The sequence below is a fragment of the Colobus angolensis genome, unplaced genomic scaffold, assembly GCF_000951035.1.
Source record: "Colobus angolensis palliatus isolate OR3802 unplaced genomic scaffold, Cang.pa_1.0 Scaffold17, whole genome shotgun sequence".
In the NCBI taxonomy this organism is placed as follows: Eukaryota; Metazoa; Chordata; class Mammalia; order Primates; family Cercopithecidae; genus Colobus; species Colobus angolensis.
In genome coordinates, this window is record NW_012114821.1 from 12,221,640 (window position 1) to 12,234,568 (window position 12,929).

At 45.6% G+C, this 12,929-nt stretch overlaps 2 protein-coding genes across 5 annotated transcripts in view; one reads left to right on the forward strand and one right to left on the reverse strand.

The window, feature by feature from the left end:
• The window catches only part of TG (thyroglobulin), a 272,792-nt gene that overhangs the window by 41,107 nt on the left and 218,756 nt on the right, over positions 1 to 12,929 (reverse strand). Inside the window, exons 42-43 of the mRNA XM_011938150.1 lie at positions 1,474 to 1,638; positions 306 to 473 (exon numbers count right to left, since the gene is read on the reverse strand). Coding sequence (XP_011793540.1) covers positions 306 to 473; positions 1,474 to 1,638 — 333 coding nt within the window. The remainder of the gene's footprint in view (positions 1 to 305; positions 474 to 1,473; positions 1,639 to 12,929) is intronic.
• The window catches only part of SLA (Src-like-adaptor), a 66,956-nt gene that overhangs the window by 6,822 nt on the left and 47,205 nt on the right, over positions 1 to 12,929 (forward strand). The window lies entirely within an intron of this gene.

Genomic DNA, 12,929 nt, shown 5'->3' on the forward strand with positions numbered 1-12,929 from the left:
GGTGGCATGGCCCAGAACATGGGTATTCTAACTTGCAGCCCTGAGCTGCAGAGCTTCTGGGTCAGCTCCAGTTTTCCCCAGTGATTTATTCACAGCTGTAATTTGTGGATGTACCTGTGTTGCTCACTATCCCGCAAGTGTCTAATTTCTGAATCCCCCCATTACTACTTCCTAAACTCACGTAAGCACTGCACACAGTAGTTATTCAGCAATTGATCAATATCTCTTGATCAAGTCAGACATTGAGGTCCAGAGCCCTTAGGAAATGCCTGGCTGGAGACATCCGAGGCCCCCTCCCTGCCTACCTTCACAGCCTTTGCTCTGTTGATGAGCCCGTCGTCCTGAGAACTCCCGATGAGCAGATCGACCTCTGCCCGTAAAGACTTCTTCAGTGCTCTGGCTGGAGGCTCACGGAGGAACTGGCCATCGATCACAGGACCCCAGTAGTGGAAAGGGCCACTCACAGCCAGGAGCTACATTGGATACAACAATAATCAGTTGTCCTGGAATAATCAGTTGCATTGCTTTGCATAAAGAGGTCTTAACCATACTGAATGCTAATGCTGGTTATACATCTGGAACTCTACTGGGAAAAAATGACCAGGACAACTGGCAGGCAGGACACCATGTGACAAAGTCAGGGGCTGGAAGGTGAATGAATCTCACTCTCAGCAATGATGGCCTCCAGGGGAGCATCCCAGAGGTAACAGCAGATCCCCAGGTAGGGACGGGAAAGCCTGAGCCTGTAGGTGGGTGAGGAAGTCAGGAGGAGACAGTGGTTGAAGAGGAGGCAGTGACTCTGACAGGTGAAATTCACCAGCTCCAGTTATGATCAAATTAGCCTACACTGAGGGGAGCTGAGGATAAGACCTGCTCCAATTCTGTGAGTCCAGACTCATTGCTAAGGCGATCAGACCATCAATTGCAATGACAACAATTATTCCTGCTAGTGTCCCCTTCATTAACGTGAGGGCCAGCCAGAGATTTCGTCTGCAAGCAAGAACTTTGCATGCTAGAAAGGAAACACACAGCTATCCCATATAAGGGTATGAAGTGACTCAAATACACTGCCATCTGTGAAGCCATGTCTGCAATGCTCAATACATGTAGCTGTGACCTGTCAAGGGTTTGGTCCCCTGCCCACCATGGTCCTGGCATGAGGCCAAACCCTTCACATGTGTTACTTCACTCTCTCCTCCTACTCTATAAGGTCTGTATAACTATTCCCAGGTTATAAATAAGAAAGACAAATTGCAGAGGCATCTGTCTACCCTCAGTAACCATGTTTAGACTGTTGCAGGCTGTGGTGCATGCATGGCTCTGGGGGTTAGGGAATGTGAGTTCCAGCTCCAGCTGGTCATCAGCCTCATGTGTGGTATGGCTGGGGTGGGTCACACCTCCTTTCTAGGTCTTCATTTTCTATTTGTAAAGGACCAGAGAATGTCCCTACCCAACTTGCACTTGAGTGCTCACCTTGGTCTGGGCGTCATTGAGGATACTGGCAGGCTTTTGGCGGAGGCAGGACACCACTTCTTGGCTGGATGACACAGGGCAGCTGACCTCCTTTGCCAAAGCAACTGCCTGCTGCTGAGCCCTCTCGTGGCTGATGATGGCGGCTGGGGACAGTGCAGAGCCTCCCTGGAAGAAAAAGCAGGCTCAGGGCTGATGGTCCAGATCATCTCCTGTCCCTGCTCACCTGGAGCCCTCAGTGCCACATCAGGGTTCTGCATCCTTCCTCTAAGCTTGGGGGTCGCAGGATCCATTCTGGTGATGTACATAGTGGGGAGGTCAGGACTGGTCAACGGCATATCAGCATGCAGTGTGATATTGAACAGGTCTCTCTAGGTCTCAGTTTCCTAGCCTGTGAAGTGAGGGTGCTGCACAAGGGAACCTTCCGTCTTGGCTGTGCAGATGAATTTGTATAAAGAGGCAAAGGGCTGATGGTTCTTTAAGAGGACTGAAGATCAGCAAAGTCCTCTGGGAAGAGAACTCTGCAAAGATAGAACCATCTCCCACCAGCCCCTCTTGGGAACTTGTTAACTAGCAAGCTTTCTTGACTCCATTAAGATGGAGCTGGACTTTAAAATGGAAGCCCACCTAGGAGGTGATGAAAACACAGTCTTTGTAAGGGTAAACTGCTTCATCAAAGGCAGGGTACTCTCTGCTAAAATGACAGTTTTCTCACTTTGGGAGGACAAGGTGGGCGGATCATGAGGTCAGGAGATGGAGATCATTCTGGCTAACACGGTGAAACCCCATCTCTACTAAAAATACAAAAAATCAGTTGGGTGTGGTGGCAGGCGCCTATAGTCCCAGCTACTTGGGAGGCTGAAGTAGGAGAATGGTGTGAACCCAGGAGGCGGAGCTTGCAGTGAGCTGAGATCCGGCCCACTGCACTCCAGCCTGGGTGACAGAGCGAGACTCTGTCAAAAAAAAAAAAAAAAAAAAAAAAGACAGGTTTCTTCTTTCTAATAAAGTAAGTGGTAGGAGCTGGGTTCCAGGAAGCTCATCTTTGCCTAGACTATTGGTAGAATTGGGTCATCTGCCCTGGGAGGAACAAACGAGCTGAGTGGGGTCCCGACCCGTGTGTAGTTCCAGGGCACATCCTCCATGGGGCACCCCGTAGCTCAGACACTGGCTGCCCACTGAAGAGACATGGATAACCAGGGGAGGCAGTGGTGGTGATACCAGTGCCACTGCTCTTACCCCTGCTACTGCCACTGATGGAAATAATAGCAACCACTGTGGATTGGGGGCTTCGAGAAACTCACTCTCGCTCAAGAGGTTCCCTATTTCAACTCGTCGGATCCTCACAGCAATTGTGTAAGTCGGTTGCTCTTACTGTCCCATTTAACAATTATGTAGGAGGCAGGGCTGGGATCTGACCCCAGTGGCCCTTTCATACACCTGGTAGGTTCCTGATGAAAGGTGGTGGCACTGTTGTTACGATGATCTCTGTTTATTGTCAGGCTCAAGAAAGAGCATGCGGCTAGGGTCAGAGGCAAGGCCGGACAGTCAGAATCTCAGCCAGCGGCAAGGAAAAACACAAGTGTGTGGAACTGGGGGATCCTGGACATGGCCACTGCGAGACCTGGTGTCAGAGGAACTTTTGTAATGGCTCTGGGCTTCTCAGAACAGGCCTGGCAACTAGGTCCATCGACTCCAGAAAGGACTGGGAGATATACGTGGTTTTCTGTCCTTAACTGCTTAGACAAACTCAGAGTCTCCTGCTCCTGCTTTAAAACAAAGCAAGGCTCATGTGCTACGTGATGTCCAGCCAGTGGCTCACTCTGCTCTCCAGCGTTTTTACAAGAGAGAGACAATCCTAACTCCCAGGATCCTCTGATAAGCAGCAGCCATAAAAGTAAACTACTCAGCCAGGCCGAGGCCTGGAATTCAATGACTCAAGGAACAAGGGTCAATATGATTTAGCCTGTTGTTGAGTTCTCGCGCCCTCAGGTTTCTTTTTCCAACAATTGAGCAGGGCAGCTTTTCTGAGAACCACCGGGTGTACTTTAAATTAAAAAAAGAAAGAAAGAAAGAAAGAAAACACACACACACACTCAAAATATTCCAGCTCAAAACTCCGTGTTCTGAATAGCAAACTGCACAAGGGCCCACAGGCAGGCAGAGAGGAGATGTGAACGTCAGGATGGGGCCCCCTTTGACGTCTGCAGGATTTTCTTCGGCTATAAAAAGCCAGAGATCCTGATATGGGGAGGAAGTGGTTAAAGGCATGGGTCACACTGATATTGCAAGATGGCTTAGAGAACTTTTCTTTCTCTGAAAGTGTTTTGTTTAAAGTGATCTTTCGGAAGGAAACCTTTCTCACCATGGAAAATTGGTGTTTAAGCAAGCCAACGGTTGACTCAGCCTTCATTTGAAAGCACTTGATTAAGACAAAGCACTCAGAGGTAGGAGGGGAGTTGCTATGCAGAGGTGTGCAGAGAGCATGGGATCGGGGCAGCAGGGCTCGGTTTGAACCCCAGCTGTGTCACTCCCTGGTGAAGTGGGCTCGGGCAAGTGACCATCTGTGATGAGAACAATCAACCATATTTTACAGGGTTGCTGCAAAGATGCATGAGGCCAGGTAGGTGAAGGAGCGTGTCCTCTGCACAGCGGGAGCTGTGGCTGCACTGTGGTTAGTGCAGTGACATTCATGGGACCCCACAGGATGTAAAGGGATCAGGTCTTCTCAGTCTGCCCAGGCATGCCTGTAGGTCCGCAGCCCTGGGCTCTGGCTTTATCTAAATCTGACCTAGCTATTCAATGGCGAGGAGTTTCCGCTGGTTGTTGTTTTTTTAACTTTAAAAATAGTTCAGGTCAAAACCACAATTGCTGACCACTGCTTTTTGTTCCTGGGGCCTCCGACCATGGTGAGGTGCCTTGATCTCAGTTAGTCACTGTAGTCGCTTTGGAGCCAGGACCTGCCCCTGCCCAAGCACACATATCCACACACACAGCCACAGATGGAGACACACTCACGCAATCAAGGAGTTTATTGCTACTGCTTCTCAGAGGATCCTGGGAGTTAGAATTCTCTCTCTCTTTTAAAAATCCTGGAGATCAGAGTGAGCCACCGGCTGGAGATCACATAACACAGAAGCCTTGCTTTGTTTTAAGGCAGCACCAGGGGACCTGGAGTTTGTCTAAGTGGGTTAAGGACACACACAGATACCAACAGAGACATATGCTTACATGCACAGACACACAGCCACAGATGGAAACACACACTTACACGCACAGACATGGCCACAGATGGAGACACACAGTCATAGATAGGGACACACACAGAGATACGCAGTTACACACACAGATACTCGTGGTCACATAAAAAACACAGGCATACACTCACGGACGCAGGGAGACCCACACTTAGAAACACACACAGTCACAGAAACATCCAGCTACAGAAAGAAATATATACCCACACACATAGACACACACTCACATAAGCGCGGAAAGACACAAACACACACATACTCAAAGATACACAGACACACCCAGACACCTACAGATAGACTCATACACTCAGCCACATACACACAAACACACACACAAAGCTGCCCTTGTTGAAATGTTGAAAATTGCCCTTGTTGAAATGGACCCTGTGGCATTTCCTGGGAGGAATCCCTCAGGCAGCCTCCCCAGAGCAGCTCCAATAAGCAAAGCAACAAGGAGCAGGGTGGGCAGCTCCCCGGACAAGCAGGAGCTCAGGCGGCTCTGCCCTGGGGCATCTATGCATCAGAGGGTCCTCTGGATGGACTCTGCCTCCCTCCTGGCACCCCTCGCACTTCTCAGCCCTCCCTGGAACGTGAATCCTTATCTATAGCAGTGTCTACCTCACGGGGAGAGGGGAAGGATGGGAAGCCCAGTAAGCAGGTGCTCAGTGAGCTCCTTATCCATTAGGCACTGCGTGGAATCAAGGAGTTAATTCCTACAAAGCTCTTTCAGCAGTGCCCAGCACAGACACAACAATGAAGACGAGGATAAACATTCGAGTAGCACTTCCTGTGTGCCTGGCACTGAATGCGGGCTGTAGGTGTAGAAGCTCACCTACCTCTCAGAGCAATCCCAGGAGTTGGGTAACAACAGTATTATTTCAACTTTAAAGGAGGCTCCAGGGTAGAGTTGAAGCCACTTCCCCAGAGTCTCAGAGCTGGGGGTGACAGAGCCAGGATTTGAGCCCAGGCTGCAGGCACCAGAGCTCCATGTTCTAACCAGTGTGTCATCTCATGCTTGTGGCAGACAGTTCCTTTCTGTCCCTGTGAGAGGGTGAGGCCAAAGCAAAGTAAAAAGCTCATGGCTCTTGTTCCAGACAGACTGGTGTTTTAATTCCAGCTCTTCCCATGGCCATTTTGCCAATTTCCTGTCTTTCTGAGCTTCCAGTTCCTAATCTGTAAATTGGAGATATGATCAGCGTTCACAGAGCTGATGCGCAGATTAAAGGAGACAATGGAGGTAAAATACCTGATGTGTAATTTGCACTCAAAGTTGGTTGTACTCATCATTAGGAATGTTATTATCCATGATTTAATGCCTGCAATGTAACTTGATGAAACTCGTCATTACAACCTAGGCTGATGGGGAGCAAGTCCCTTGCACTGTCTGTCTTGGGGGAAGGTGACTCTACACGCAAAGCAGCTGTGGAGCTGGCAAACTTGCTTCCCTGTGGTACCACACATGAGCCAAGGTGCTTTCTTGCCCACTCTCATGATTTATTTCCTGCCACAACACTATGAAGTTAAATCAAGTAGGAAGGACTATGTCTTTTCAGGGAGAAATTCTCTGCTGCACAGAACCTGAACCCAGGTATTCCAAAACTCCAAACCCAGGGTTTCTATCCGCTTCTCCTGGGAGAAAATGGATGTGTGACTTCTAAGCCCTGACCAGACCATTGGGCCTCTAGAAACTTAACTATCGCTAGCTGACTTATTGAATGCTAGCTTATTGAAATCAATTGCCAAGTATTACTTGAGAGTTATCAACCTTGTATTTCTTTTGACTCTATTTTATTCCAGGCAAAGTGAGTCACAAAGAAGCACACGTCTCAAGCCCCAGTTAGGTGGCTGCTTTTTAAAAGTGTGTACTATATCTAGCAGGACATATATCCTGGTGGCCTCCAGAGGGGCTCTGTGCAGTAATCAGCAGGAGTGAGCCAAGAATTCTTGTGCTTTGGGGATTCAGGGGAGGGAGGGATTTCTGGGCACTAGGGTGGCACAGAGGAAGCTGCAGAGAATCACTAAGACTTGAGTGGATCTCTATGAGAGGAAAGGAATGGGAGAAACAGGGTGGGTGACCATTCTGAGGGGGAGTGGGCAGGGATGGCAGTGGGGTCAGAGGCTGATTACCCAAAGGAGTTATAGATACGAGCTGGGTCCTAAGTAACCCGGCAGCCCCAGGACAGGGCCTGGAACTCAAAATAAGTATTGCATGAGTGAGTGAATGACCATATGAGTGAGGGAATGAAGAAATGAATGAATGGCAGGCAGATGGACCAGTGACTTCTAAACAAAGAGAAGAATTTCCATAGAAGTGTGGTGAGAAGTAAACTTCAGAAGTCATTAAATCCCAGACTAAGTAAGAGATGTGATTTAGAAGGCACCAGCCCTGGGACACAGAGCATGTATCCTTCAAGCAATGGGCACTGAGGAATCCATAAAACCTTTTAAATGAGGTATGACAGAAAAGGCTTGGGAATTTCCTGTCACTGGGTTCTTTGTCTTTGCATTCTCAGTGCTGAAAATGGTTGGTAGTGCTCAGCAGGCCCTCAGTAAAGGATGGAGCATCAGCACCTCCTGAATGTGAGCTTCTGATGGCAGGGGTTGGGAGGTAGTTATTCCTCTATCCGCAGAGCCCTGCACGAAGTGTGGAACACCATATGTGGAACAGAAGAGAACTGGAATGAATGGCAGGATGCTGGCTCAGCCAGTTGACTGTGGGATGGACTGGAGCAGGGAGCATCTGAGGCAGGGAGTCCATCGATAACTTGTAAGGTCTAAGGATAAAGGGGTAGTGTGTGACCCAGAGCGCCATGTCTCCGCCCTCGCACTGACCTCTCCTGGGAACTCACCTACACCTGGAAGGGGCCACCAAGGTGTCGTGGGCCAGCTTAATTGTGGCATGCTATTGAGCAGCCAGGATAGCTTAGGGAGAGAGCTCTGGAAGCTAAAGCACAGATGGACTCTTTTGTAACATCCGAGTTTATGTTTGTATTCTCTTGCGTGTTTTCTACACTAAAATCATCTTCTTTTCTTGATCCCTAAAAGCCTGACTCTTACTCTAATTTGTAATACTTCAGTTTTGGCAAAACTTATATGAGAGGGACGATAATTAATACAACTTTCATCTTGAAATCCCAGTCTTAGGGCAAAAGATTGCACTTCTCTTTTCTTCTTAGAATCAGAAGTTCTTGGTTTCCCTTGGTGAAAGCCCATGGAATTTGGGTGGAAAGGGAGATGGTAGCTTAACCCTTGGTCAATGTCCTTTGAATATCAGGCTAAGGTTTTACTCTTGATTTCCTAAAAGGCATCAAAACTACCTGTTGGTAAAGTCATGATCTAGGGGACAATCTGAAATGTAGGATTTGAAGGAGGCCTAGTGAATGCTATTCCTTCTTTCTTGTATAAAAACTGTGTGTGTGTGTGTGTGTGTTTACTTAAGGGAAAGCAGAAAAGACTTAAACATTTATAAGGCACCTTCTAAGGGCCATGTCATTTATTCACATTTTCTCTCATGATCTCCAGACCAACCCTCTAAGTGTAATATTATAATCCCTATTTTACAGATAGAAAGACTGAGGCCTGGAGTGGGTAGGTAATTTTTCCAAGGTCATAGAATTGATCAGTAGCAGGGCTAGAATTATAAAGATTTCATCGTTTCCCACATACTGTGCTACCTACCTGAGAAAACACCAATCGCTAAGCACATTGCAGACCCTTATTTTCCATTCCATTCATGAGGGGCTGGTGGATGGCGACTCATAGGCAAGGTTTTTGCAAGGGTGGCTGGGACAGCAAGAGGAGGAGGAGGAGGAGCAGGAGGGGAGTTCGGCTTCTCCGTCACAGGATTGCCACAAGGCTCAAAGACACACCATGTCACATCTGCAGACTGAAAAGTCCTCGTGAGACAAGAGAGAGTCTATCCCAAGTTGCTTTGATTCACATGTACAACTGTGCTGCATTCTGCTTAAGACAGAGCTCTCGCTTCTATTGGCTCCTTTAAACTCCCACTACCATCCTAGGAAGTAGGAAGAATCAGTATTACTGAAAACACTACTTACTTAATCATTCTTTTGTGTATGGCCCACTTCATTTCAAGAAGAATTTGGGGTACACTCAAGAAACAGTATCTAAGAAGTTTAAAAACCTGCTAAAAGAGGTTAAGACCCAGGTTTTCTGGCCCCAGGTTTTTGTTTCCCATGATGCTGTGCTGTCTCAACAGCTGGAGGAGGCATCCAGTCCCAGGGCACCTCCTGCTGCCTGGCCCCACCGGGTTTATTTGAATAGTCTGACTTGATCAATCCACAGAGCCTTCTAACAATTCAAGGTGAGTGAATGATGGAGGCGTTCTATTGGCTTTTTATACTTTTCAGAATATTCTAACTTGTCTCCAATGAATTAATGTTAAATTTCTAATTAGAAAACATTTAAATTATATTTAAGAGATGAATTCCACACTAAAATATAACTGATCCTTGTCAAGATGGAAACAGTCATTATAGCTTATCGTGTAAGCACGTCAGTGGACAAGTGACGTGGCCAAGTCCATTTAGAAAACCTTTGCAGGGACAATAAGAGGTGGGACAGAAATGAGACCCCTCAAACCCCAAGGGAAGAAAGGGGTGGTTCTGGCTGAGAGAAGAGGTCCAGCAATAAGCCTTGCTCTCTTCACAGATCGGCACAAATGCAATCGTTTTCGTACCCTAGAAAAAGACTGTCATATACTGCTCTATATCCATCAGTGCAACCTTAGCTTATTTAAAGAGGAAACAGAATACCCTGTGCAATGTTTAAAGCAAAAATAGCAGTCCCCAAATAGAAAATACAGGTGAACAAAACAGAGAAAATTAAAATTACACATAATCCTCGCAATCAAAGAAAACCACTGTTAAATGCTATTAGCTTCCAGCATGTCTCTTCCGTGTGTGTGTGTATGTGTGTGTACACATGTATTCAGGAAATACAGAGAGCATATTGTTTTTGAGCCTATCTTTTCCCCCTAACAATCCATTGTCTATATCATTATGTATCATTACTTATTTATTTACAAGATTGTTTTCAATGCCAGCGTGCTAATTAAATTTAGGATTTTAGGTTATTAGGGAGAATGTTATAGACACATTAGGGGCACCTGCAGGCCATGGAATATGATAGACTTGGATACAAATCCCAGTTCTGATTTGCTGCTGTTTGATTTGAGACTTTCTTCATCTGTGAGGAATATAACAATATTGAGAGCTTCCCCATTGGATTGTTGTACTAAAGAAATGAGAAAGTTTTCTGTAACAGTATGGTGCATTACAAATTGTAAATATTTAATAAATGATAGTTATTATTGTTTCGGGCTTTATGATGTTACAGACAATACTGCAATGTACATCTTTATAGCTAAATCTATTCACATATCCATGATGATTTCCTTATGCAAAGGCATCACTGGGTCAAAAGGTATAGTATTTTTTCATCAAAAAGATAATAAAAATGTATTAAATGAGTTGTTTCCATGGCATTTTAACAGTTTCTCATTAAATAGCTGCCACATGAACATCTGTATTAAAGAAGAATGTTTTTGTTGTATGATAAACATTTATCTAGTATTTTAAGCTACGATTCTTGGTATCTATAGCTAACTTTAGGAAATTGTGTTATTGTGATATAATTCACATACCACAGAATTCACCCACTTAATTCAGTGGTTTTTGGTTATAGTCACAAAGTTGTGCAATCATCACCACATCTAATTTTAGAACATTTTCATTATCCCACAAAGAAATCCTGTACCCATTAGCAGTCATTCCTCATTCTCCACCCTCACTCCCAGCCCCAGGCCATCACTAATCTACTTTCTGTCTCTATAGATTTGCCTATTCTGGACATTTCATAGAAATGGAATCATATAATATGTAGCCTTCTGTGTCTGGCTTCTTTTATTTCATCTGTATTATAGCAGGTATTAGTACTGTACTTATTTTCATTGCCGAATTATACTTAATTGTATAAAGAAACCATATTTTGCTTATCTACTCATTGACTGGTAAACATTTGGGTTGTTTCTACTTTTTGCCAGTTACGAATAATGCTGTTGTGAACAGTCATATACAAGTTCTTACATGGATGCATGCTTTCATGTCTCCTGAATGTCCACGTAGGGCTGGAATTGCTAGGTCACATGAAAACTCTGTGTTTAACCTTCTGAGAAGTTGCCAAACTGTTTGTCAAAGTGGCTGCATTATTTTATATTCCCACTAGCAATAAAAGAATGCTTTTACTTCTTCATATCCTCAGTAACACTTACCATCTGATTTTTAAAAACTGTTATTATTATAGGCATCCTACTGTGTGTGAGTTAATGTCTCATTATGGGTTTAATTTGCATTTTGCTGATGACTGACTAATGGTGTTAAGAATCTTTTGCTGTGCTTATGGGCCCATTTGTACATCTTCTTTGGAGAAATGTCTATTCAGATCCTTTGCTTATTTTCAGATTGAGTTATTTGTCTTTTTGTTATTGAGTTGTAAGTATTGTTTATGTTTTCTTGGTACAAGTACCTTATTAGATACATAATTTGCAAATATTCTCTCCCATTATGTGGATTTTCTTTTCACTTTGTTTGTGGCATCTTTTGCAGCACAGAATTTTTAAAACTGTGATGAAATCCGATGTATCTATTTTTTCTTTTGCTGCCTGAGGTTTGGTGTCTTATCTCAGAAACCCTTGCCTAGTGCAAGGTTCACAAGTTCTGCCTTGCATTCTATAGATAGATACTTTACAACATAAAAACCTTTTTTTTTTTTACAATGGACTGCTAACCTGTCCTACAGAGAGATTGTACCTTGGTATATTTTTATACTTGCAAGCTTAAATCACCCACCAGCTGTGTCTACACATGGAGGAAAGAGAAGAAAAATATCAAAAAGTAACAGGGAGCTGGTGTGCTCCAAGCACTTTACATGCTGTTCTCAGTTTGTGCTCACTCAACCTCTGAAGCAGGAAGACATGACTGTGCCTCTTTTATTAAAGAGTGAGGCTCAGGGAGGGTAAATGACTTTGTCCCAACTCACCCACTGCTGGGGAATTGGATTCAGGCTATTTGTCTCCAAAGCCACGACACTACCCACCCTCTATGTGCCAAACAGAATCTGCACTCAACCTGCCTTCTGCAGACATCTTTGACAGACACTGCGGTCCACGTGGTCTAGCTGTCGAACTGTCCCCTTGCCTGTGGAGGCACAGTGTGGAGGCCTTCCCAGGCCCCTGTGGGGGAGCCTCTAAGGGGTCTCTCCCAGGCACTTCTGCTGGGAAATGGAGAGGACCTGAGCCTCGGCTCTGTCTCTTTGGTTCAGAGCCGGCACCTGTCATATTTTCCTACAGGTCTTGCAGACTTGACAAAATGCCTTTTTCCATCTGTTACAAACATGAAGTCTAATTGCCTCTGTCACCTTCTGGCTGTCAGAAGCCATTTAAATGCTTGGCACTTGAAAATTTCTGATTTCCCAGGCAAAGGTGTCACACTTTAAAAGTGACACCATGAGTGATAGCCGAGGCAATGGCTGCCCTCTTATTTCAAAGAGAATTTAAAATGCAGGCTCCTGAGCCTCCCTTCCATTGTCAATGAGCACTTCATACATACACATGGGCATATGTTTCCTTTTAAAAATAATTTCATCATTATAGCTTGTAAAAGACCCTGACTGCTTCTTTCTAGTCATTTATTATTGCAGCTTTGTTTCAGGGCCCAGGAGAAGAGCTAGAGTAGTGGGGACTACCTAGACAGAGGCAAAAATCTCTTTCTATTTTCCTTCCAGTAGCCCCTAGACTGCCTCTCTCTCTCCATTTCTTCCCTCCTTTCTTTGCTTCCTCCCTCCTTCCTCCAGTAAATGCCATGGGCCAGCTCTTGACCAGCAGAAAGGACTTACCATGCCTGCCCTAGAAAACACAGTGCGTGCAGAACGTTCTGAGATGCTGGTGGGTGGGAATGGCCTCATGAGCACAGCAGAGGGAATGGCATAGAAGGTGCCTGGGAGGGATCAGGGTCGTCTCTCAGAGGACAGCGCCACAGAAGGCATGGCCTGGGCTGAGTGACTGAGGTGGCTCCGTGCAGAGAGAAAGGAGCCAGGGGAAAACTGGGAACCACTGGGTGCAGACGGACCATCTGAGGGGGGAAAACTGGGAACCGCTGGGTGCAGACGGACCATCTGAGGGGGGAA